The sequence below is a fragment of the Poromitra crassiceps genome (assembly GCF_964638095.1).
Source record: "Poromitra crassiceps genome assembly, chromosome: 17".
Lineage (NCBI taxonomy): Eukaryota > Metazoa > Chordata > Actinopteri > Beryciformes > Melamphaidae > Poromitra > Poromitra crassiceps.
Genome location: NC_139635.1, coordinates 25,543,181 through 25,570,275, shown reverse-complemented (window position 1 = coordinate 25,570,275; position 27,095 = coordinate 25,543,181). Strand labels below are relative to the sequence as shown.

Below are 27,095 nucleotides of genomic sequence, written 5' to 3'. Positions count from 1 at the left end.
CAGCCACTACCACAGCATGCACTAAAAACACTAGCACACCAACTAGTGCTCCAACTGGAACAGCTACACACACTAACCACACACCATGCACTGATTGGATCAAGGAGATGGGGGAAAAAATAAAAATCACGTCAATCAGTGATCTGATTGGTTGGTTGAGTCAATCATGACTCCCCTCCTAGATCATCTGCATGCGGATCTCTAGTCATCCTTCAGGAGAATGGAGTCCAATATCTCAGTGTCACACAATGTAGAGATGATGACTGAGAGAAGAAGGTGAAATGAAATTGGATCTGTGGTGATGGTGTTGGTGGTGATGGTGTTGGTGGTGATGGTGTTGGTAGTGATGGTGTTGGTAGGAATTATACTGTTTGAGGAAGGAGGAATTTGAGTGGTTGGACAGAATCCAAACGGATGAATTTGTCATAAATAAAGATAGGATGTTGAGTGGTATGGCTGTCTCAATTAAGATGACAAAATGACAATGAATCCAGTCAGGCAGCTTTGTGGGCACACTTGTTTTACGAGCGCTCGGTTCCCTCACAGTCATATTGGCCTACCATCGTTGATCCGGTTAAGACAAGCCTCTAACTCAGCTCATTTGAACAACTCATGCCTTACTTAAAGCAGCTACGAGCAAGATTTTCGATTGTTATTAAACGGTCTAAATGTAATATTGATGCATCACATCTTACCTATAATAGTAGCTGAGACCAAAGCCGTGTGAATCGGAGATTGCTCTCTTGATGAGTATAGAGTCTGTGTCTGTCTTCCGGCGGTCCGGAAGTGAAACGAAACGGTTTACGGCAGCTGCCTGCCTTCAACCGTTTCGCTCTGCCTAGCAACAGACCATAAACAAGGAGAACGCCATGCTCGCTACATCCAGGGGCTTGCTACTCTCACGAACATCTCTCGTTATATTCTAACAGTTTGTTTGGAAGTTATTTTGTTATTTTGTGGTTATGGCTGGTAGTGGCTGCCGCAAACCGTTTCATTTCACTTCCTGATCTGCCCCGGCCGCAGACAGACTAATCATCAAGACAACACTGGCCGATTCACTCGGGGTTCAAGCGAGACTGCTCGCCGTTGGTCTCGTCTTACTATTAGAGGTAAGATGTGAGGCATCGATATTAAATTTAGACTCTTTAATAACAATCGAAAATCTTGCTCGTAGCTGCTTTAAATGTTGTTTATCCCAATGAAGACAACTTAAATTGTGAATGTTTTCATGGCTTTCTTATGAAATCTTGAGGAAATGTACATGGACTGTGAATGATTCTTCTGATACAGATGCTGCTTACTGGTCAGATTGTGGATTTTTGGTTCTTGGCGTCTTTTCACCGCTGGGAGAGCCTGTTGTTAAGAAGTACAAACTCCGCCCAGCTGGCGCGTCGCTGCCCGGGCACACAAAACAAATGCACCCGCTGCTCTGTGTGACACTTCGATATCGGACCCGGGCCGTTCCCGTGAAGGAGACTTGCAAAGGGGCCTGCGTCTGATTGGCAGACTACTGGTGCGGTGTGGGCGGGGCTTCTGGCTGGGTGTACCTAGCAGTGCCGCGGCCTGGCTGCGTCCTCCGAAGCTGCGGCTGAAGGAGCTGTGCCTACTTGCGTAGGAGGCGGGCCGGCTGGGCAGCCAGGGCAGCAGGAAGGCGGGCAGGTCGCAGGGCCGCCGCTCCTCCAGCACGAAGGCCACCTCGAACCACTTCCTCTGGAACAGGGCGAAGTCCTCCAGCGCCGCCGTCGACCAGCCGCTGGCCGCAGGGGGGGGCTGGGGTGTCGGGCCTGGGGAGAGGAGGAGGAGAGGAGGCCAGGGATGGTAGAATTCATTTCAGGTTAGTTATGTTTATAGCCCCTTATCAAAGGGCTTGACATAGCATCATCACAGTCATATTCTACATCATATAACTCCACACAACATAGGTTACATACATCATATTAGAGCCCGACCGATATATCGGTCCACCGATATATCGGTCCACCGATATTATCGGCCGATAACCGATATATCGGTATCGGCCGATATGTTGGCCGATATGCCGATATTTTTTTATTTTGTATTTTTTAACACATTAAGTGCCAGAGACGGACTAATTCGTCTTACATAATCCAGCGCTTAAGTGCCAAGGACGGACTAACTCGTCTTACATAAAGATTTTTTTTTTTTGACAGTGGGACATCAATCAACCCCTTTTACATCTTCGAGATAAGTATTTGCAGCAAGAGCATGTGTGTAATCTATTTTACCGACCACTAAGTGGCGACAGAGACCGAGAGAAGTCACAGCCACGGGACCCAAAAGCCACAAAAGCAGCCGCCTCGCCCGGACACACACACACAGAACGGACAGAGATCCCTTCCCCCCAGAGCCGCGCAGCAACGCGCGAACACACACACACACACACACACACACACACACACACACACACACACACACACACACACACACACACACCGCGGAAGCAAGCCATTCAAGGAAATGGCGACGCGATTTTACAGTAATCCATATCCATTTCAGACTCGTCTTGCCCGACAGGCAAGCAGGCAGGCAGGCACGCAGACAGACAGGCAGGCAGCACAACGCGCTTCTGACACGCCCGCTGAAGCCAGGAGGAAGGAGGAGAAGACACACGGAGGGAGGAGTTTGAATGAGAGGGGTGTTTCCTGTTGTTATGGAGGAAATTACTGTTCAAAACTATTGTTTAGAATGTCTGACGGTCTTACTGATGCCAAAAATGAATGGTTAAAGTGACTGTTTCACAAAAAGCCATTTATCTCTGAATAAATTTCCAGACGCTGAAACCATGCTGTACTCAACGGCTAATATCTACATAACTACTAACTCTGCAAACTAACTCTTTTAGACAGAGAAAGCACACATTCTATTAGTTATTTTTAGATGATTGATGTTCATGAATTCTTAACAGAAAATAATCCTCGGCTGTTCTAAAATGAGCCAGAATCGTCAAAAACACCCCTGGCACAACTTACCTACAGGAATGAAAACATGGCTGGCACCCAATGTGTTAAGACATAGACAACATGTTGTGTATATTTGATCTTTTTTCTTAATTCAAGTTATATTTTATATTTGTTCTATTTGTGTTTTTGTATTTCTAGTTATTTATAATTATTCAATCTCCAGTTAAGTTTACCGTTTCATTGCGTTGATGTCATTTTGGACAATAAAGTTTATTGATGAGCTGTAAAATATCCTGCCTACATTACATATCTCAAGTCGTGTCAAGTTATCTTTGTCAAGTGTTTGATATTTGAGGGATCATTGCAAAAACATTGTGTAATATAATGTGTATAATTAATATAAGAATATCGGCCAATATATCGATATCGGAATTTTTTTACTCCCTAATATCGGTATCGGCCTCGGCCTCAAAAATCCAGTATCGGTCGGGCCCTACATCATATACATACTACACATTTCACGAGACTATATACATTGCGATTACAAACACAGCGGGCCCTATCTCACACCCGGTGCGAGGCGTTGTCATTGCTAGTCGTTGATGTCATTGAGTCCGTTGATGTACCGACCCAGTGCTAATTAGAAGAAAAAGGAGTGAGTGGTAGAAACTAGCAATGACAACACCTTGCACCGGGCATGAGATAGGGCCCAGCATGTCTTTAGACTGTGTGAGGAAAAGGGAGCACCCGGAGGAGGAAACCCACGCAAACATGGGGAGAACATGCAAACTCCACACAGAAAGGACCAGGGTGGAGATTCCGAACCCACGACCTTCTCGCTGTGAGACCCAACTGGGTTGTCTATGGGACACCCTTAACCTGAACTGTTTCCTAATGCGTCATTTTGATGACATTACATGAATATGTTTATATTATCATGATTACTATGATATTACATACAGTGTCCAATCATCTAATGCTGTTTCAGAGGCTTTTCCGCCCTGATCAGAAGAACATTCTGGGGGGAAAACATTGAACACTTTACATTTTTTAGCATGAAACTGAACATATGAATAACTCGACAGTATGTATACGGAAACAATAACCAATGAGCCATTTGACCTTCGGGCGCATTTTTCCTTCAACAGCGCTCACCGTCTTTCTCTCCTACGATCCTGTAGAAGTAGAAACCGTAGACGAAGGTGCGCATGGCATCTCCAGAAGCGTGGGCCACCAAGCCTTCATCCAGCATCTTCTGCAGAGACACAACAGACACAAGGAGCCAACTGCTGAAAAGACACATGCAAGCATTCCATACACAACACACATCACATAGCATTGTAGCAAAGTGGGTATATAGACAATAGGGATGTTCATTTTGAAAATTTTCCAAAATCGATAATCGGTCAAAATTAACGATCAATTATCGATTATCGATCATATTAATACTTAGAATTTTTTTTTTTTTTTTTTTTACAAAATGAATGCCTATGGCAGAAAATACGAAAGACAAACGTGTTCTCCTCAATGAACTCTTTATTTCAACGTGTCTCCTCTCCAACACTGCTGTCCCCGGCGCATGCCGGTGTGAATTCCCCATGTTTAAAACAGTTTTGTTGGCACAAAGGCCCGTGCCCAGCCAGAAAACCTAGAGACTTTATGAAGCTCCACCTCAGGTTAGTCAGCTGTGCAATGGAGTGGGGCGAGGAGGAACATTTTTTTTTTTATAATAACAAAATCGATCCAAATGCCACAGGATCGATTCCAATCCTTAACGATCAATTATCGATTTTCGATAATTGATGAACATCCCTACCAAGACAACACACATCATCACATAGCATTGTAGCAAGGTGTGTATATAGACAACACATCATCACATAGCATTGTATCAAGGTGTGTAGACACACTAATCTACTCAGCATTTCCTGAAAAGACGCATTTTCCTCCTTATACATAGGGCCCAAAAAGGAAACAATAGCAGGTTTACCACAGGAACTTGCAAACTTTGCACAAATGCACAGTTACTGAACACACTGAAATAAAAAAATAAGGTGCATAAGTATTCTCATTGTGTCACTGAACACCAGTGTTGGGACTAACGCGTTACAGTAACTAAGTTACTTTTTGCGGTAATGAGTACTCTAACGAATTACTTCATCAGTAACGCAACGTACTTACAATTATTGCGGGTTTAAACAGGCTCGTTACTCGTTACTTCACTTTTTTTTAAGTCGAACTGCACTGACATTTGCGTGTGAGCCCCTTAATCACTGTGAGTATTTCCAGGTAAAACGATTCTGTGCGGGACCTACAGCAGCGAGGGTAGAGAGGAAAATGCCTGGAGTCTGACGGCGGTCTGATGAGGAAGTAATCGTGTGGCACTTCTATACTTTCTAATGTTACTGGACCAAATTCTGAGAGTGAAACGGGTCATTTTGCGCAAATTGTGTTTTGTACGGTAGCGGTGTTCACTTCACACCGCTTGGCCAGCTCGGCGAGTCAGCAGCATGGAGCCCTCTCCTCCTCGCTCCTCTCCCAGGCTGTCTGTCACCAGTGCCCTGCACCAGGCAAGCACTCGTCTCTCACTCACAGAATCCCCTCGCATTGGAGGGTGTTCACGGTGTGTTTCGCGTTGTTTGGTCATGAAATGGGGGAAAAAAAATGCCTGCAAGTCTGCTGCCTTTTGGAGATGAACTGCTATTAAAGGCAGCCGTGACGAGCGGCTGCTTTGGGGCTCTGCTCTCTCCCTATCTGCAGGGAGCTGGGCTCTGCTGCTGAGTGTCACTCCGCTGTTACAAAGGGTAACCACAGTGTTTATGTTGTTCAGCCAGGATATTATAGACTACTACTGATACAGTTGTTAATTATACACTGCCAAAAGTGTACTGGCTACTTTTTGAAGGCAACAATAAATATGCCTCAATGCCTAAATGTTGTGTTTTCTTGTTCCACTACTTTTTGTCGTAGTGATAATGGGTACAATGATCAAATTTGACAGTTGTCTTGTCCCACACTGTGCTACAGCAACCCGAAAATAATGTGTGTGCATTAACACGTTAATTGCCAACAACGAGTTGAGTCGTCAAACACAATCCAGCTGTTCACTGCCACCGACGAGTTGAGTCGTCAAAAAAAAAAAATTTTTTTTTTTGACGGTGCTACGTGGATCAATGCCCCCCGTGTCTCCTATGGAGATATTGGAAGTATTGAATGTGTATAATCTATTTTACCGACCAGCTAGGTGGCGACGGTCCTCTCCCGACAGATATAAAGTCAACCAAAAGCAGCCGCCTCCCGCGGCTGCTTCCTCCAAGGAAGGAAATCAAGGAAATGGCTTGGCGATTTTACAGTCAGAAACGAACAAGCCTCATTCTCATACTGTAGGCGGGGACGGTTTCGCGCTGCTGCGGTGGGGGTTTCCTGAAATGGACTGTGTGGCTACTGTCCATGGTGGGCAGCATAAAGCCTAGAGTCGCACGGGGCTTCATCGGGGCTCTCAAACCCAAGAGACGAGTGAGACCTACAGTATCCACACTCGCTGCCAGGGAGGCAGGCTGCTCAAACTCCCTGCCAGGCTCCCAGCAGCAGAGCACTCACTTGTGACAAACGCAGGCTGAAAGCCACTAGACACGCCCACGGAGGGAGGAGTTGAAGGAGAGGGCGTTCGGAACTATATTGTTTGGATGTCTGATCTCTCACTGATGCCAAAAATAAATGGTTAAAGTGACTGTTCTGCGTGTTTGATTGAATTTCACAAAACTGCGATTATCTCAGCTTCCTGTCTCACACGCTAAAACCATGCTGTACTCAACGGCTAATATCTACATAACTACTAACTCTACAAACTAACTCTTTTAGACAGAGAAAGCACACATTCTATTAGTACTTTTGTGAACTTTGTGTTGACAAACTCCAAGCAGAAAAGAATCCTCGGCTCTTGTAAAATGAGCCAGAATCCTCAAAAAAACGGCTTGGCAAAAGCTACCTACAGCAAAAAAAAAACGGCTGGCAGTCAATGTGTTAATAAGAAAATTGAGAGTTAAAAAAAAAAGTAACTCAAAAGTTACTTGCCTAGTAACTAGTTACCTGGAAAGTAACAAGTAACTTAAAGTAACTAAGTTATTTTTCAGAGCAGTAACTAGTAACTGTAACTAAGTTACTAATTTAAAGTAACTTGCTCAACACTGCTGAACACACGGTTCGACGGCTGTGCAAAGAAATCGATACAGCGATGCATCGCGATATTTTCCTGAAATATCAATACAATATTGTGGGAAGAAATATTGCGACATATTGTCGTACCGTCTTTATTGCACATCCCCAACAAATATTGGGCATAACATGTTTTCTTCTTCCATCTATATTGTATTTTTTCCCCCTTCAAGATCCTGGGGCCTGTACTACGAATCGAGATAAACAGATCCAGGATCTGTTCCCTTGACTTAACCAGACAATCGCAATCGCATTTAACGGTCACACGACGGTGGTTATCATCTCGATCCTGTCAATCCTATCCAGCTGCGCTCGTGCACATGAGAACGCTCGTGAACATGAGAACACTCGTGCACATGAGAACGCTCGTGCACATGAGAACGCTCGTGCACATGAGAACGCTCGTGCACATGAGAACGCTCGTGCACATGAAAACGCTCGTGCACATGAGAACGCTCGTGCACATGAGAACGCTCGTGCACATGAAAACGCTTGTGCACATGAGAACGCTCGTGCACATGAAAACGCTCGTGCACATGAAAACGCTCGTGCACATGAGAACACTCGTGCACATGAGAACGCTCGTGCACATGAAAACGCTCGTGCACATGAGAACGCTTGTGCACATGAGAACGCTCGTGCACGAGAACGCTCGTGCACGAGAACGCTCGTGCACATGAGAACGCTCGTGCACATGAGAACGCTCGTGCACATGAGAACGCTCGTGCACATGAGTGCACATGAGAACGCTCATGCACATGAGAACGCTCGTGCACATGAAAACGCTCATGCACATGAAAACGCTCGTGCACATGAGAATGCTCATGCACATGAAAACGCTCGTGCACATGTGCTCGTGCAAACGAAAGAGGTGTGGTTTAATGTCAGCGCAATTCATATGCAACAGTATCATTAACCCATAAAACATATGGTCAATTAAGTAGCTTACCTGCTACAATATAGCTCCAATACAATTATCATGTTATCATGGAAAACAACGCGATTCCACGTTGCCCTGTGAACAGCATCTCACTGTCAGTTAATTTAAGAGGAACCGTTAATACTGGGTTTCAGGTTTTTATTGGGATCTTCATTTGAACAGTTTATTTTCCATTATGGAACCTGTGGGAATGGTGACTGCCTGTTTCCAGAGAGCTGATTGGTCAGAAGGTGTCTTTCATGCGTTTCATGGAACAGGTTAGCCGTGCATGAGTTGCCATGGTGATCTACCCGGGTAAGAAGTGCACGGCAAACCCAGGGTTAAACCTGAAGTTACCTCGCTAAGCCACTAATCTTGCGTGGTGATACAGGCCGCAGGTGAAGTGTTACCTGCATGACATCCACAGCCATGCCCTGTGTGGCCACGCCCTCCACATTGTTGACCAGCCAATGGACAATCTCAGCGCTGATGAAGCAGTTGAGTGGCAGGCCCTTCTGCTCCGGGAGGAGCTGTACACCCGTCCTACAATATCACATAACACAGTCAGACACAATATATACACTGCAGTTCTCCAACTACCAACAACAAGGGACAACACAGTGGATACACTTTTTTTTTTTTTTTTACTTCTATTTAGATAAAGTAACCAGTAAAATCTAACTAAACTGAGTTTTAATTTCAGGTGTCAAGTCGAATGACGTTAGCTCCAAATGACAACTGCATATCATATCATATCACACATGCACGCACACGCACGCACACATACACACACACACACACACACACACACACACACACACACACACACACACACACAGATCTATCTCACGTGGGATGTTTGATGGCCTCTAGGATCTCGAGCAGTGTTGAGGATGAGGACAGAGAGAGAGCTCCTGCTCCAGACTGGCCACTGAGGAGTCACACACACGACACGCACACGCACACACACACACACACACACACACACACACACACACAGATCAACACCCAACCACAGCTTACTGTTAACTTCACTCACATTCATGGTTCAAGAGAATTAATATGAATAAATACAAAAATAAGGGAAGAACATACAAGGTGAATACCAACAACCTAGGTACTCTTTGCAGTTGCTTTCCCTACAAGTCAAACAAAAGTCATCGCACAATTCATTAGAGCTACAATGATTAGTGGATTAGTTGTCAACTAGTAAATTAATCGCCAACGATTTTGATAATGCTTTAATTGGTTTGAGTAATTTAAAAAAAGTAAAAATTCTATCCTTCTTAAATGTAAATATGTTCTGGTTTCTCTACGCCTATGACAGTTTTCTGTCTTTTCGGTTGTGGACAAAACGAGACATTTGATAACATCATCTTGGGCAACATTTTTGGGCACTTTCTGACATTTTATAGACCAAACAACTAATCAATTAATCGAGAAAATAATCGACAGATTAATCAACAATGAAAAGAATCGTTAGCTGCAGCCATGATGTATGTAGGTATACAGTAAATGGCTCAATTCCACCGCAGCTAGTAGCGCGGTCCCGCTCCGCTCGACAAATGGTCTCATCCCACCGTTAAAAACCGGCCCAGCCCGGTTTGATTTAGGGCTGAGTCGTGCTACTTTTAGTACCTGCCTCGTCGGGGTTCTATTCTGCGAACCCGGGTTCATACGGTGACGTGAAAACATTGTAGACGACTGATTGGTCAGGCAGAATCGTGTTTACTGTCTATCCTACTGACTGTCAATGCAGCGCTGCATACCAGTTTAGTGGGGGCTTACCCTTCTCTTCTGTTATGTTATTTCAATCAGTCTTTTGTGTTGCTGCCTTCGGCGCTGGTGAAATAAAAGCGATCTCCTTGCTCAGCTTTAACATGCGCTCCTCGGGAAGCCCTTTGTAGTTGGCTCCGCTAGGCCGCAGGCGAAGCCGCGGTCTTGCCTGTTGAGCTGCCGCTGGGGTTCTCCTCGTAGCGCCTCTCCCGTCCCCGCGCAGTGCATGCATGTGAGTTTGAGTAACAACAAAGTGATATCCATTCTCCTAGCCGATTGTCACATTTGCCCATGTACACTGTAGGTCATTTAGAGGCACCAGTATTTCATAATCAGTTTAAAAGTTCTGTGTATTGATTTCATTTTAACGTTATACTTATAGCCTACTTCGGCTATGGGCGGAGGGCAGATATGCGGTCGCTATGATGACCAGGTGTGGGCGGAGGCAAGTAAACTTGCTATGGAAACAGAGTCTATATCAAGTAGAGCCGAGTAATACCAGATAGAGTGGAGCTGTACTGTGCTGTTATATGTGGTGGAAATGAGCCATAACATAGCTACCTGGTGTCTGTGCTGCCACTGCTTGCTGTGTCTCCTGCGGTCTGGGCTGCAGTGGCCCCAGGTTGGGCTCCTTTCTCTGGGGCCTCGAGTGCTTCAGCAGGCAGCTACACAGGTCAATTATACTTCATGAGATGAGATGGCTGCTATCCTTCAATATGCCAGTCCTGATCATGCATGGCCAGAGTGGGCCTCTAGCGCTAACTCGAGTGCAAGATACAGTTCAGCTGTGATACAAATTAGTAGCACTGGGATCACATTTGGATCATTACTCTGATGTAAACTGGTTCATTTCAAATCAAAACTAAAACTGAGAAACTAGGTGTAGGGAAAACAGTCATAAACTAACTGAAAAAACCCTTCTCTAGTTGTAAAAAAAACTAAAAACCGAAATATGCGTCAAATGTTTTTGCTTTTTGTTTTGAAGATAAATAATGAATTTTAGGTGTTTTGCAAACACCTTCTATTATTAGAACTTTATATAAAAAGAGATCACCCGCACCAAAAAATACTAAAACTAGAACTGACTAGAACTAAAAAATAAACTAAATTAAAAAAGAAAAGAGAAACTCAACTAAAACTACCAAATACTGAATACTAAAATGAAACTAAAATTGAAATAAAAAGCAAAAATGCACTATATTGTTTTGACGAAAACCTTTCATGTGCATCAGAGTTGCAGTGAAGACACGTGTATGTTGTAGCACTACAACTGATGAACCAGTTTCACCTGGAAACTATGAAACGTGATCCCGGCGTTGGAGTTGACAGTCACTCGCTACCTACCGTCAGACACAGAACACTGTGTGCACAAACCCAGCGTGCAGAGGGTGAGTTCGGGTTCGAGGGGTTAGCGCGCAGGTGACAGCCCACCATACATGCACATGCACACACACACACACACCTCTAGTCTAAGGGATGCAGCAATGCCCCGGGCCTTGTTACTGACCTGAGAGTGATAGATGTAGGAGGAGCGAGGGCTACGTATAAAATCCAAAATGAAGGCGGCGTCCTGTCAGCAAACAGGAAGAGTTGATGCCAGGATGAAACACCCAAAGCCCAGCGACAGAGAGAGAGAGAGAGAGAGAGAGCAGACACACGGGGGAAACACAGCAGGTGGAAGCAAAGCCCCAAATACCAGCAGACACCAATCATGTTGCAGATCAAATGACATCAGAGGAAAAGTAACGCACACTAAACGCTGCAGTGAGGTGCTGATCAGCGGAAGCAGACTTGAGTCAAAAGAAGCGTCACACACTCTGCCACCATTATGCATTTCTTTTAATGTGACGTTTGGGCCTTCTTCTTCTCGCTCCAAACCTGCGCCCGCCTCGCTCTCACGAGAGTCCCGTGGCTGCACGCAGTCGGAGCAAGTCGGACAACTTTTCTAACCATCATGCAACGGGCCAAGCAATGGCGCTGGTCGAATCTGCGCAGAACTTGCTCATCTCAAACGAGCCTATTATCTAACCAGTAACACCATCAGAGGTGTGACTATGATCTGGCCTAGCCTATAGGTTGTTTGCAACCACATGATTCCGATGACGCCGATGACATCACTGGGGGGCAGCTCTCCCAGAGCTACTATGGAGAATGGAGGAAAGTGAGTATGCAAGAGGGTTGGATGCCGCTCCGCGCTGCAGGTATCAGCAGAAGATTGCGAAACATGTAGGATATGATCCATTAGGGATGCACGATATATCGGCGATCATATCGGTATCGGCAGATGTTAGTCAGTTATCGCCGGTATCAGCCAACATTTTCACATTGAGAGGAAACAATGCAGTAAATCTATGATTTATGGGCTTTTTCAAATGTTTTGGAAATAAAGAAATGCATTACTTTTTCAAATTCAGTGTTTACATGCGTTTTTCACTATGTACCAAATTTTATTATTGTAAAAATGTGTTTTTTATACGAGGGATCAGCCGAGCAGCATTTTGGTAAATAAACCGCGTCACTGGGTGGTAACGGCAATGGAACCCTATGGAGCCCAAGTGGCGCGAGGCGTGAGTGTCTGACTCTAGCCGGCTTGACTCTGTTTACATTTTAAAAACTGCGACAGTTCACACAACTTTAACACGACATGTATATATTATACATCAAACTCTTGAGCTAATTCTGCTCTCACTCAGAATGTCAAAATATAAGCGATGTGATGTATATTTTTTGAGATATTAACTCATTGAGTGCCAGCCACTTTTGGAGAATGGACGCTCCCAGTGCCAGAGTTTCAGAGCGTTTTCAGTGATTTCTCGAGGCCCACAGAATATTGTGTGATATTACTATGTAAACACCGAACACGCACAAAGAACGATGAGACTCTATTGTATCAGCAGCAAAAAAAAGTTTATTGATATCATTTTCCGTTCTTTAGTTATCAGCCGGAGAAGATAGGTCAAAAACAGAAAAAATTGGCGTTTTCATCTAGAAGCTGAGATATTGAGCCTTTTGTGAAATATAGCATTTCAAGCACATGACTGACTCTGAAGCTAATATTTTCTAATGTGACACCTCAAAAATAATTTCCTTCAATAAAACAGTGAAAACAAAGGAATTTTGTTTGGCAAAATAATATTTTTTAGCTGCAACCAGCAGCGCTGGCCCCTGCGTGCGCAGACCCTACACCTTCTTGCTGGTCTTTGATTTACTGCTGGTGGGCATCAGATAGCTTGTTTGCCTGTCTCTGTCAATCGAGCCTGCTGTGTGGGTGTTGTGTGTTGTATACTGCCCTGCGTGCCCCACCCCCCTCCTCCTCCTCTGTGGGAGTGTCTCTGCGCGACTCTGAGTGTCGCTGCGTTTGCTCTCGCTCTGCCTTTGCTCCGTCTGCACTGAAAAGTGCGCTGCATCCCCCCGCTTTTTCACAGCCTTTCGCCGGCTCCCAGCTGAGAATAATGTAACTTTTCAGAAAGAGGCTGGTATCGGCAACTAAATCATATGGAGGGGCTATCGCAGCCGTGACGGAGGAGCTCGTGGTGTCAGCAGATTGACTGCTGTTCACAGGCACATTCATGCATATCGATGCGATTTCCGTTTCCTCATGACTTCTTCTCTCTTTTCTCCTGGCCTTTCTCTAATCTGGAGAGCACTGTCGCCACCTAATGGGTCGGTAAAATAGCTTTTACACATTCAACATGCCCCAAAATTTTACAGGAGATGGATCTGGCTTTGATCCACGTCCCACCGTCAAAAAACGCAATTGACGACTTTAGTTGTCGTTGGCACTCAACGTTACTAAAGCAATTGACGACTAAAGTCGTCATTGGCACTCAATGAGTTAACGTTTGTTTGGCACAACTCATACTATTAACTGCCGCGGGGTTCCGCATTTCTGGGTGTCAAGTGACGTCACGCTGATTCGTCCTATAGAGATCATATCGACATCGGTAAATATCGGTTATCGACCATAACAGCCTAACGACCATAACAGCAATGTTAATGTCATCCGTGCATCGCTATGATCCATATACAATGAAGAGAAGCGACAAACTGCAACTTTCTTGACATGCAAAGTTTACATTTTAAATTGACAAAATTAGCGTTGGCACCCCGTGGCACAATTCAAACGGGATCAAAAAAGTAACCTTATTCTCCGTCCACCGCCATTCAGATTTTTCGCAGCGCTGCTACAGGGAGAAAGCAGGAAGTGACGTTTCACTTTGGCTCTCTATATCCCCAGTACCTGTTGTGGTACTACTGTTGATCTTGAAGAAGGCTGGAGGGCCGGAACTTCACATGAAAAGAAATGCATATGGAGCCAGAGTGTGCAACGCTTCCTTTGGCCAATAGAATGACATCAACGTAGATACATTCATGTGTCTGCAAAACCTTAACCCCAAAAGCAAGAGAAAAACCAAACAACATATCCTATCTGCAATCAATCACCACTGAACGCAACACCACTTTTCACAAAAAACTGTAGGTCATTGACACACACACACACACACACACAGAAAACACACCTTGCGGGGACTGTCCACATAAGTGGGCGCTGTGGTGACATTGGAAGCGTCGGTGGTAGCTACTAAGGTCTTCCCCTGCTGCTGCTGCTGCTGCTCCTCCAGAGTCCTGGATGGGAAGCAGATCGTTACAGCACTAAAGTATTCCTAGTCAGACTGGGATTCACGGAACAACATGCTGGATTATTTGCAACTCACTTCTGGTTCTGCTCCAGCTCCAGGAGGGCTGATAAAGCGGAGGTGCCCTTCTTGCCTGCCGGGGGCGCTACAGGCTCTGGAGGATACTGGGGCAGAGGACTAGTCACCTGCAGTCCCTTCATCGGCGTGCCTTTCTGACGTGGGGGGAAAAACAGGGAGAGAGAGACAGAGAGTCAAAAAAACAGCACTAAAACCCTCCATCATTCACAATCATATTGGCACTTGTGTGTCGGAAGCAACGGGGAATATGGGAAAAATGTAGCCTGGGTAAACCCAGCCCCCAGTGACCTGCTCTCAGGCTGGTCAGACCTGCTCGCGAGTCACAAGGTAGTAGTGACTGGGAACTCTGAGAGCAGGTCACGTGGGGGCTGGGTTTACCCAGGCTAGGAAAAATGTCCCACAGCGCTCCTATGCGGCCTTGAGCGTGAGGTAACGTTACTGGGAGTTCAGAATAACTGAAGAAGAAGAGACGTGAGGTGAGCTGGCCTGAGAGCGGAGGAGGCCTGCAGCCACACACCCTTTAAGAACTGTGCAGATAAGTCGGTTAACAAACTGTCAGAACCTAACTGAAAGCTAACATTAGCAATGAGGCTAACATAGCTTTATCAAAAGGCTCGTTTTGAAGCCAGTACCTCTACCTGCTTGGCTTGAAAATAGACGAGTAGCCGAGTGCAGTCAGGCGAGGAATCAACAAGCCGAACATTCCGGAGTGCACACTTGCTGCTCTCAGAAAACGCACACTGTTTGCCAGTGATGTGCACACTGACTGTCGGCTCAGGTGACGTTTTCCAAATGGAAAAAATGAAGTAAAAAAAATCCTCTTCATCCCGGGGAGGATTTCTGTTCATCCCAAATACATCTTTAAAAAACGTAATTCTTTGTCAATACTTTGTAAACAAAATCCAATATTTTTAAGGCCTTGTTTTTAGAATATTAAATTCAATGCCTTTTTAATACTTGTAAGACCCTGTGACTTGACTTGCTGCTCTACATTTAGACTCGAGACTTGGCACTGCAGCAGAGTTGACTCGGGCGGCCACACGTCTCGCTGTGTACAGACTCACTCTGATGATCCTGTCGGAGCGGTGGCGTCGGCGGATGCGGTTGAGGCCCTCGAGGAAGCGGATGAAGCCGTCCAGCAGCAGCCAGTCGGGGGAGCCGCCCCCGGCGCCCGCTCCCTCCCCGTACACGTCCCAGTGGCCCTCGCCGTCCGCCACGCGCCGCGCCCCTCCGGCCGGCAGCAGCAGGAAGCGGGTCCTCCAGAACTTCAGAGAGTCGATCAAACTTGGGAAGCAGGAAATGAAAAGGCTCATTTTAAAAGACTAGCCCTGTTCAAAACCGGTCCCTATTAGAGAAATAGTGGACTATATAGTGTGTTGGCCATTTTGTACTGGTGTCCGAATTCTCAACTGTTCATTTAATTCACTATGTATGTATATAGTCCACTGTAAAATACCCACAATGCAGAGCAATTTCTAGTGAACAGAGAATGTAGCCTACAATTCCTCCCATCTACCACAATGCAATGCAGTCGTGTTTCAAGATTCAAGATTTTTATTGTCACTCCGTAGTACAAGTATCACGTGTGAAATTCTTGTGCTGTAGGCTCCGTTACAACATAGTGCAAAAAATAAAAGATATATAAATAAAAACAAGAGGCAACAAGCAATTAAGCAGTAAGACACGCCACAGACAGTGGCATATTCACTGCCCATAGTGCAAATGGCATGAACATACTTTAAACATAATTAAACATAATAACATTCTGTTAGGTGCAAATAGCGTATAACATACTATTGAACATTAGTCATACATAATGGTAGCATCTACAGTGCGGTACAGTACGGCTACTACACTATTTGTATATGTTAAGGAGTCTCGTGGCCTGTCAGAAGAAACTGTCCCTCAAGCGATTTGTGCGTGCTCTTGTGACCCTGTATCTCCTCCCTGAGGGTAGCAGGGAGAACAGACTGTTGTGGGGGTGGTTTGTGTCTTTGATGATCTTCAGGGACCTCCTGAGGCACCGCTGGTTGTACAGATCTTGCAGTTTACCGAAGGAAAAGAGTGAGGTAGTGTCCAAAACTCCTTTGATCGTTCCCTATATAGTTCACTAAGATCAACACTACATGGGGAATAGTGAGTGAGCGAATGAGTGAACCTTTCTGAACACAGCGTCGGCTTATGTCAAAGATACTCAATACACAAACAAGATGACGCATTATGAAATGTTATACACTTCCTGTCTCCTAAGTAGGCGAGGTCCCCCCACCTCGTGTGGAAGTGTTGTGAACGTCGTGTGGATGGATGGAAAATATAGATAACTTGATCATGTTATTACAGCCTATTGCTGGACAAAGCTTGGGCATTAACACATTACTGATGGACTTTTAATAGCCGCTTTCACACCGGCCTTGAAAGCGGTAAATGTTGTGGAATATGTGATCCGTGCCTCCGATGTGAAAGTGATGAAAGCGGGCTGGTGAATAATTGTATTACGCCTTTCCTTCGGCCAGTGGAGGTAGTGTCATAGCGCCGTATCACCCTCCACTCCGCCTCCACCTGAAAGGCTAGGAGCCGCGACACGGAACAGCCTACTATCAGAAGTAAGATAACCAAAGCATATCTGCAGTCTGTCTCGCCTGTTGTGCGTTAAATAGACTCCTCGGTTATAAGAATAATCTCTCTCGCAATAGGTGCGCACAGAGAAATCCATCTGCAGCCTGCTTTATGGACAGCTGCAAAATTATCTTCAACTCCCCAGAATATATTCATGCATCCACACGCAGTAAGTCCTCTCATAATAATGCAGGTAGCCTACCTTGTCTTGGAGAAGACTTTAAATGATTACCAGTTTCTGCATTGTCGGCATATTTGGGTGAGCTGTCGACTGTCATCTGTTCTCTCAGAGCAGCTGTTGAGAGCTGCTGTGCTGTAGGCTACATGGTGATGTTTTGGTTGGTTTGGTTGGTGACCAGCATCATTTTAATTTGTCGGACTTTGATTAATTATAATAATGAAACTCAGCGCCCCTCGTTCACCCTCGTTTCAATCCGGGAGGGGTGGATGGCTGGATGCTATCTGAAAACGCACTCCGAGGCGGAAATATAGCAGAGCTGCTTGGTGTTGTGCGAAAGCAATTTCTGTGGCAAGGTAGCCGGCGTTGCGGGCCTTCTGAACTGCAATATTGATCTCGATCTCGATCTGTGTGTGAAAGCGACTAATGCTTGTGCATTATTTTGCTGCTAAACCCCCTACAAGATCCAGCAGGAGCTACTGTTGCCAGATCTGGCGAGAGTGTGCTACTGAGACAGAGACAGGTCTCCAACAAAGTTCATTTTCTCCTCATTTCTCTGTCTGAAAAATGCCTTTTTAGTGTCAGAATGTTCGGAAGATGTGTGGCTTGTGAAAAATACTCAGGAGGACCTGTCGCTAGTCTCCTAAAAAAACAAACATGTGGCACAGATACAGGAAACGACTCGCAGTTGGGCCATCTCCCTTTAATAAACAGTCTCTGACTATGTGATTACCAGATAACCAGGCTAAGAGAGAGAGAGAGAGAGAGAGAGAGAGAGTGTGTGTGTGAGTGTGTGTGTGTGTGTGTGTGTGTGTGTGTGTGTGTGTGTGTGTGTGTGTGTGTGTGTGTGTGTGTGTGTGTGTGTGTGTGTGTGTGTGCATGTGTGTGTCCACCTGAAGTCCTCTGAGCCAGCAGAGCAGATGTACTGGTCCAGGTAGTTCCACTTGTACTCCTCCAGTCTCTCGTGGCCAAACTCCACCCAGCAGGACAGGAAGTGGGTGTCCGAGTGTGGAGGGCACAGGCTGTAGGTGTACTGGATCTGGGCCGATTCACACGGGTACCTAACGCACACACACACACACACACACACACACACACACACACACACACACACACAAGTAAGGGGCCGATGAACACTCACTTGGGCAGGGAGCAGGTAACGGTGATGAGCACTCACTTGGGCAGGTAGCGGGTAACAGTGATGATCTTGTCTTTGAGGCAGACTTTGTGGAAAGTTCGTCCCATGCTGAGCCAGTAAACAGTCTCCTCCTCCTCCGCTCTGCGTAGAGACACGAGGCCTGGAAGACACGTGAAGGAAGAGACAATGTGACCGAATACCAACATCTATTTTTCACTGCATATTAACTATTATTAAGGGACTGCGTTTGTGAGCGGAGATAGGAAACTTTGTGTATGCGTTTTCCCTGAAAGTCGGCATGCACCAAGTTCCACAATGACTTTTCATAGTAAACACACAAGTACTTATTAAGCGATTATATTCAAGTTCATGCTTTAAAGCAGTGATACTCAACCCGAGGCTCTAGGGTCACATGCGGCTCCTTTATGGGTAGTTGTGGCTCTTTTAAGTCCTACTTAAAATACATAAATAAATAAAAAATCTACAAATAAATAGCGGAAGGAAAGGGACTTTTTTGGATTGTGGCTCAAGATTTGTTTGGTCAGTGTGACTCTTGAGTAGGGAAAAGGTTGAGTAACACTGCTTGAAAGAAAACCAAAACATTGACACACAGATGGTTCATCCGATCACCTGCCAGGTATTTGTTAAAGGGATAGGACAACTTTTTGGGAGTGGTGATGAGTACTCGAGTCACAACATGTACATAGAGATTTTTGGCGCCGTTAGAAATATGTGTATTTGGTGACTTTGAACGGCTGTACCGTTTCCTCCAATTCATTGGCGATACTAACTGGACGACTGTAGCTCACTGTATACTGCACAGAGAGTGACGGTAAAGGCATTGTGTATCTTGCTTATGTATGGGCGATATGGCAAATGGGCAAAACTCCCAAAAAGGTGGCCTATCCCTTCAACGTGCCAACAACATTAAAACATTGTGATAAACAATGATAGACAGATGGTTCATCCAATCACCTGCCAGTTTTGTTTTTTAAATGCGCCTGGCCTTTTTGAAGCACTTTCCAAAGATGAGGTCCCGTATAGAGACAGTCGGCATATATGGGAACGCCCACAAAATGTTACTACGGCTGGTGCGCGAGTGGGGTAAAACCGCCCATATATCTCATTGGGCTGACTCACCAAAGGACGGTGCTGCGGCTCTACACTACAGGTTTGGGGATATAGAGCAGGTACATATACGTCTGTTCAGATGTGCGTTTACTGCGGGGGTTAAATCCCCGATCGTGTCTGCCTGGGCTGGGCTATCAGCTAAATACTAACTTTGCTGAATGGATAGAACGGGAGGATTTACCCCACCCTGACCCCGCCCCCAGCCAGCTAACCCAGCGTCTATGACGAGACATCGCCTCAACCTATGGTTCATGGTGTAACAAACCATCTAGCAGCGTCAGGTTAGCGGGAAAGTGTGTTCACCAAAACAAATTAAATGACAGCACTGGCTGACAGAATAAGTGCAGTGTGTTGAACATCACAGATTGGTGATATCTAACGGTGTCAGAGGCTCTTAGGGAAGAGTTCGATTCATCCATGAGTGGACATGCAGGGCCGAAAAACCTTCCAAGTCATTCTGTGCTAAAACAAATAAAATAAAAATAGACATCTAATGAGTGTATTTAAGACAAGGCATCGTTACCTCTGGAGTAGAGTGGACTGCTGCCGAGGGGCGTGGCCACAGCAGGCGGGGGCTTCCTGTTATTGGGTTGGACGATGATCTGGTAGCCCTGCATCAGCCGCTGGCAGATGAACTCCTCAAACACCTGAGGAGCACTCATCACTGGAGCTTCATCCTCCCGCCTGCAGGGGGAGAGACAGGCATGGAGACAGGTCAACAACGCAAATGAGTTTGACAACTTTATTGTGATTATCCTTGAGGAGTTATTTTATACTGTATGCTTGTTGTATTGTGTCTTTTTTGATTGATTGATTGATTGATTCATTCAACATACAGGCAGAGACACAATGAAATAAAACACCCCAGAGGGAGCTTTGTTTAGTCATCTATATGTTGTATTTAGGGCTGGGCAATATGAAAAAAAAAATCAAATATCAGGATATTTTTGACCAAATACCTATCGATCATATATTGATATTACGGCAATATTGTAGGGATAACTATTGGTGTTTTCACAAAATATGTACACAATGATATTTTTGATAATAATTTGATAAATAATAATAATCAGTAATGTGGATAGGTAAAGGCACATAATAGAACAGCTAGAACAGTCTGGTAAGTTAGTTCAGAAAATTACATTACTTTACTGAACGCAGCCTTTAAAAGCTGGAAAATACAACATGTATGCCACAATATTACAATATCCAAAACCTAAGATGATATCTAGTCTCGTATAGTATTAGGTATCAGTGATGACGCGTCCCAGCGCATGCTGTAGTATGTATTTTAAACAGGTAAGGTACTTTATTGTCCATGTGGGGAAACTCATTTGCAGTGAGATTCATTTCATGGCGTGACATAAAACAGGACAAGAGATGACATCGACAAATCACAAACACCAAAAAGACATGACTCTTCTCAGGCACATTTCTCATGAGCACATAAGCACATTATGCAGCTGGTAGCTATGTACCTTGTGTTTTTTGTTTTGTTGGTTTGTTTTTGTGTGTGTGTATATGTGTGTGTCTGAGCATGTTTCTGAGCATGCATCTTTGTCTTGTTATTGTTATGAAAAATCTCAAATAAAATATGGAAAAAAGAAAAACAAAAAGCATGATGATATCAATATAATATCGATATATTGCCCAGTCCTAGTTGTATTTGTGTGTGTGTGTGTGTGTGTGTGTGTGTGCGCACCTCTCCAGGTCGGTGTGGGGCAGCAGGTCATAGCAGCCCTCGGTGTAGTCGTTCTGCAGCGCCTGGCGGTCGGGGAAGTAGTCGGTGGTGAGCGGCAGGCAGGCGGGCGTGGTCAGAGACTTCCAGTCCACCCCCACCGTGCAACAGAAGCTGGGCACTGTCGGGGGTGCAGACAGCAGCAGGGCTTCAGGAGCACCCCCCAAAAACACACAGGCAGACGCACAAAGCAAAAAATCCCCAAAGCAAATAGAAATCCATGTACGCAGCAGAGTGGTACATGTGGTGGTACAACAGGATATGAGAAGAAGAAGAAGGGAAGGTAGCAGGTGGATAGGCACAACATGGAGATGGAAAAGAGAGGGTGAGGAGCAGTCACAGACAGGGAGTTGAACAGCGACAGACACACAAAAAATGAAATAAAAAAAAAAAGGAGGGAAGAAGAGAGAAAAAACAGGAAGGGGTTACTTTCATTGGCTTGCTGGTGGTTCCTGAGGGCGCTGGCGGGTGTGCAGCAGTGATGGGATCATGACATGCAGATTGTGGCCCTGTGACAGAAGAAGCTGTGAAAGGCCATCGCTCCCAAGCAGATGACAGGTGTGTTCTGGGCTTAGCATGAGCGTGCGCGCTGAAGTGACAGACCGAGCCAATCAAAAGCAGAGCAATGACATCATGCAAACAGAATCAAAATATACGTTGTGCCAGAGCCATCGGCAAGACTAGAAGCACCGATGTGTACAATCGATCAAGAAGATGAACATATCATGCACACTGCATGCAGATATGCTGGTTGTATTGAAACAGGCCACACCCGTGTAGGAAAACCACCATACAGGTCATTAATTCAAGGATTTTCAAAGCTGGCAATATGACAGCAGTTAAGTTAGAGATCAACAGGAGGAGGCCCAGAGGAAGAAGGAGATACCGAAAGAGACAGAGAGAGTGAAAGAGACAGAGAGAGTGAAAGAGACAGAGAAAGAGGGAGAGAGACAGAGAGTGAAAGATACAGAGAAAGAGAGAGACAGAGACAGAGAGAGAGAAAGAGAAAGAGGGAGAGAGACAGAGAGAGAAAGAGAGAGGGGAGAAGAGTGGGTAACCCTCAACCACATGACGACCTGTAAGCTCTGTACACCTGCGACCCATGGAGACAAGACACCCGGTGGAGAAACTTGCCTGGCTTCCCTTGAAGGCTTATTACAATCATCTGTTAGGTGGCAAAGATTCTGAAGCCTCCTACTACCAAACCAACAGTGTGTTACGGACACGTGACAAACCAACAGTGTGTTACGGACACGTGACAAACCAACAGTGTGTTACGGACACGTGACAAACCAACAGTGTGTTACGGACACGTGACAAACCAACAGTGTGTTACGGACACGTGACAAACCAACAGTGTGTTACGGACACGTGACAAACCAACAGTGTGTTACGGACACGTGACAAACCAACAGTGTGTTACGGACACGTGACAAACCAACAGTGTGTTACGGACACGTGACAAACCAACAGTGTGTTACGGACACGTGACAAACCAACAGTGTGTTACGGACACGTGACAAACCAACAGTGTGTTACGGACACGTGACAAACCAACAGTGTGTTACGGACACGCGACAAACCAACAGTGTGTTACGGACACGCGACAAACCAACAGTGTGTTACGGACACGTGACAAACCAACAGTGTGTTACGGACACGTGACAAACCAACAGTGTGTTACGGACACGTGACAAACCAACAGTGTGTTACGGACACGCGACAAACCAACAGTGTGTTACGGACACGTGACAAACCAACAGTGTGTTACGGACACGTGACAAACCAACAGTGTGTTACGGACACGTGACAAACCAACAGTGTGTTACGGACACGCGACAAACCAACAGTGTGTTACGGACACGTGACAAACCAACAGTGTGTTACGGACACGTGACAAACCAACAGTGTGTTACGGACACGTGACAAACCAACAGTGTGTTACGGACACGTGACAAACCAACAGTGTGTTACGGACACGTGACAAACCAACAGTGTGTTACGGACACGTGACAAACCAACAGTGTGTTACGGACACGCGACAGTGTGGGCGACTCTTCAATGTGCGAGTAGTATGCGTCTTTATTGGATGACGGGGCGAGCCGCGGGACAGACTCACTTGGGTCGGCACCGCCGAGCGAGAAGTCCTCAAATGTGGAGCCACGGTTGGTCAGAGTTCCTGTGTAGAGAGCAAAAAGAAAACAAATGTGTAAAGTCATCCGAAAACCTGATATATTCCTTTCATCAAGGCTGATAAAATAGTGCTCCAGGATATATATAAAATGGTAGAATGTAAAAAAAAAAAGATAGCCCAGTATTATGTGTTTTAGGAGGATGGGCGTACCAGCACTATTGTTGCTTCCTGGACTTCCAGTAAACTCCTCCATCCCTCCACCGATGTAAAGCCCGTTCTCTGCCTGCCGAGTGGTTGCTCGCCTGAAACAAAACCGAATGCACTCAGTCTGTGCTTCAACCTAACATGGAATTCAAATAGGAAACGCCCGCTGGTTCGTGATTGGTGGGTCTAACCTTCCGGTGGCCTCGTGGTAGGCCAGCTCCAGCAGCTCGGCCGAGGTGTGGGCGGGGTCTCTCTGCTGGCTGCCCTGCAGTTCAGCCATGTTCTGTCTGGTCTGGTGGTGGATCTGGATGGCTTCTCCAGACGGGCCTCAAGTACAACAGGAAAACGGGACAGTCTATGTGCTGCTGATGACCACTAGAAATACAGCTAGAGGCTGGTCTCTGGCATACATGACCAGCATGGTAGCGTCCAGACGATATTTATAGTATTACTTTTTCGAGTCACGAGTAGGGATGCAACGATTATGGATTTTGATGTTACGATTATAGTCTGAGCGGGCGAAAATCACGGTTTCACGATTATTATGCATTAATTTATTTCACAACACTACGGGTAATTCACAGCGATCTTGCCCATTCACGCTAGTGTTAGCAGATTGGTTAAGTACATTTCCCGTACACCCTAGGGGGTGATTACGTTTTGTGCTCTGTGACAACTAGGAAGTGAAGTGGCTGGTAGCACTACTGTAATGTTGAATGTTCATTATGTTGTATGTTTGTTTGTTTTTTATTTTCTTGTGTCTGAGCCTGTCTGTTTTGTTTTGTGTTCTATAGAAAAATGAAAATAAAATATTGGAAAAAATAAATAAATAGTGAAATCGCTTAATCGCTGCATCCCTAGTCACGAGTAATGTACCCAAGTGTGTGTGTGTGTGTGTGTGTGTGTGTGTGTGTGTGTGTGTGTGTGTGTGTGTGTGTGTGTGTGTGTGCGTGTGTGCGTGTGTGTGTGTGTGTGTGCGTGTGCATGTGTGTCTCACCGACAGGGAAGGTGTGCATCCAGCGGCGGCGGTTGGAGGTGAGCTTCATGGGCATCCTGGACGGGGCGAAGGGGTTTATAAGGGCCCTCTGAGGGGTGTAACCTCCGGGCCGGATGTGCAGCGTGGACTCAGCACTTCCCACCGTGAACCTGCCGGGGGCGCTAGAGTCTCGCTGAGACTCCATCATCTTCTCCAGCAATTCTGACAAACAAGAGGATGGAGTGACAGAGGGTGGGTGAATGGGATGGAGGAAAAAATGAAATAAATCAAGCAATCTAATTGGTTCATGGCCATGGTATGCAATACCACGGCCAGAGCCGGCTCTCCTTTGCACAATTCAGTATCACTCTACATCTGAGAAGGGTGTTCAAGCAGTGCTGCAGACAGCAAGCAGTGCTGCAGACATCAAGCAGTGCTGCAGACATCAAGCAGTGCTGCAGACATCAAGCAGTGCTGCAGACATCAAGCAGTGCTGCACACATCAAGCAGTGCTGCACACATCAAGCAGTGCTGCAGACAGCAAGCAGTGCTGCACACATCAGGCAGTGCTGCACACATCAAGCAGTGCTGCACACATCAAGCAGTGCTGCAGACATCAAGCAGTGCTGCACACATCAAGCAGTGCTGCAGACATCAAGCAGTGCTGCACACATCAAGCAGTGCTGCAGACATCAAGCAGTGCTGCACACATCAAGCAGTGCTGCACACATCAAGCAGTGCTGCAGACATCAAGCAGTGCTGCAGACATCAAGCAGTGCTGCACACATCAAGCAGTGCTGCAGACATCAAGCAGTGCTGCAGACAGCAAGCAGTGCTGCAGACAGCAAGCAGTGCTGCACACATCAAGCAGTGCTGCACACATCAAGCAGTGCTGCACACATCAAGCAGTGCTGCAGACAGCAAGCAGTGCTGCAGACAGCAAGCAGTGCTGCACACATCAAGCAGTGCTGCACACATCAAGCAGTGCTGCACACATCAAGCAGTGCTGCACACATCAAGCAGTGCTGCACACATCAAGTTCGTTGATGTGGCTTCTACCCTCTTCACATCATGTGACAATGATTTCTCAAAAACGCCACTGAGTGACTGAAACACTAGCTGACCAACATGTACAATCATGCTGATTTCAATGGTGAAATCTGTTTCCGGCTCAGTTGCTGAAAAAACAGCGTTTTACAAGCTAATCAATTGTGACAACCAAACTTGCTAGCTAAACCGGAGACCCCGACAAACGCTAGCCTGTGTTGTTAGCTGCTAGTGTGTAACGTACTAACCCTACGTTGCTTAAATAGACTACTGCAGGAGAGCCAAAGTGACAGAGAAAGAGTGAGAGTCAGTAAGTGACAACACAAGCCCAGACTCCAGCTGTGGAGGCTCACCTCTGGTGCTGGTGTAGCCCAGGGAGCTGCTGACTTCATACTGGGCGGGAGGCATGCGGGGGATCAGCAGGATGTTGGAGACGGGGCCCAGGCTGTCGTCGGAGGCCAGGCTGCGCTGTTCGTCGGGGCCGCTGCAGCGAACGGGGGGCGAAGCCCCGACGCCTCCGCCGATGTCCGCCGAGCCCCAGCTCTTCCGTCCGCTCGCCTCTTTGTCGCGGCCAATCCTGACAGACGAGTCACATGGTCAGGTCTCACGAGTCCAAAAGATCTATAGATATCTATATATATTATCTATATATAGGACCAGTGTGGCGTTTGGTGCAATTTGGTCACAAACCTGAAGTTGGTGCTCCTCTGAGCTCGCGACGGACCGGGAAGCCGGAACACCTGAGCGTCGTGGCCGTCGTAGTCCACCTGTATGGGGAGGCTGTTCTCGGAGTCCTTTGGAGCACAGAGAGCTGGAACAGATCATGGAGAGAGAGGAGGTTTGGGGACACATGATGTAACATCATGACCTGGTGAACGCTTGGAGAAAATTAAAAGGAGCCCAGAGACAAACAGTGGGATCTTACTGTGGTCTTTGTTGCTCTTGAATCGTTCCGCATGAAGCTAGAAATAAAAACAAAACATTGACTAAGTTTACATGTACTGCAATATTCCCATATTAACCCGATTAAGACAATACCGATTAGCTTAATCTGATTACCCGAATAAGGCCATAGAGACACTGCGTAACGCGTCATCATTCAGAAGCCACGCCCAAAACGGGGGAAAACACAAACTCCCGTCCAATCCTGGCGTTCTCCTATGTCGCGTGCATGGCCGGGTGTTGCACAAAAAGATCGTATATACGGAAGATGAACACTCCAACTTACTTCATTGACAGCAACATCCACATTTTTCTTCTCGCCAATGGCTTCCTTGTTTTGCTCGGGAGTACAAAAAAACTTTAACTGCCGATTTTTTACATTTGTTGTCTGCGCAGCCCACCACACAACAGCTTTTAGCTATGTTTAATTCAAGGAAAATGACGC

The 27,095-nt window shown here is 46.0% G+C and overlaps 1 protein-coding gene across 1 annotated transcript in view; it reads right to left on the bottom strand.

The window, feature by feature from the left end:
• LOC310791892 (GATOR1 complex protein DEPDC5-like) overlaps nt 1-27,095 on the bottom strand; it is a 44,569-nt gene that overhangs the window by 5,233 nt on the left and 12,241 nt on the right. Inside the window, exons 19-37 of the mRNA XM_083653570.1 lie at nt 26,634-26,670; nt 26,399-26,519; nt 26,062-26,285; nt 24,683-24,883; nt 23,877-24,012; nt 23,692-23,783; nt 23,467-23,526; nt 21,312-21,495; nt 20,133-20,293; nt 18,518-18,638; nt 18,234-18,401; nt 15,611-15,830; nt 14,547-14,680; nt 14,352-14,457; nt 10,393-10,496; nt 8,906-8,986; nt 8,466-8,598; nt 4,068-4,176; nt 1,548-1,784 (exon numbers count right to left, since the gene is read on the bottom strand). Of these exons, the coding sequence (XP_083509696.1) occupies nt 1,548-1,784; nt 4,068-4,176; nt 8,466-8,598; nt 8,906-8,986; nt 10,393-10,496; nt 14,352-14,457; nt 14,547-14,680; nt 15,611-15,830; nt 18,234-18,401; nt 18,518-18,638; nt 20,133-20,293; nt 21,312-21,495; nt 23,467-23,526; nt 23,692-23,783; nt 23,877-24,012; nt 24,683-24,883; nt 26,062-26,285; nt 26,399-26,519; nt 26,634-26,670 (2,629 nt within the window). The remainder of the gene's footprint in view (nt 1-1,547; nt 1,785-4,067; nt 4,177-8,465; nt 8,599-8,905; nt 8,987-10,392; nt 10,497-14,351; nt 14,458-14,546; nt 14,681-15,610; nt 15,831-18,233; nt 18,402-18,517; nt 18,639-20,132; nt 20,294-21,311; nt 21,496-23,466; nt 23,527-23,691; nt 23,784-23,876; nt 24,013-24,682; nt 24,884-26,061; nt 26,286-26,398; nt 26,520-26,633; nt 26,671-27,095) is intronic.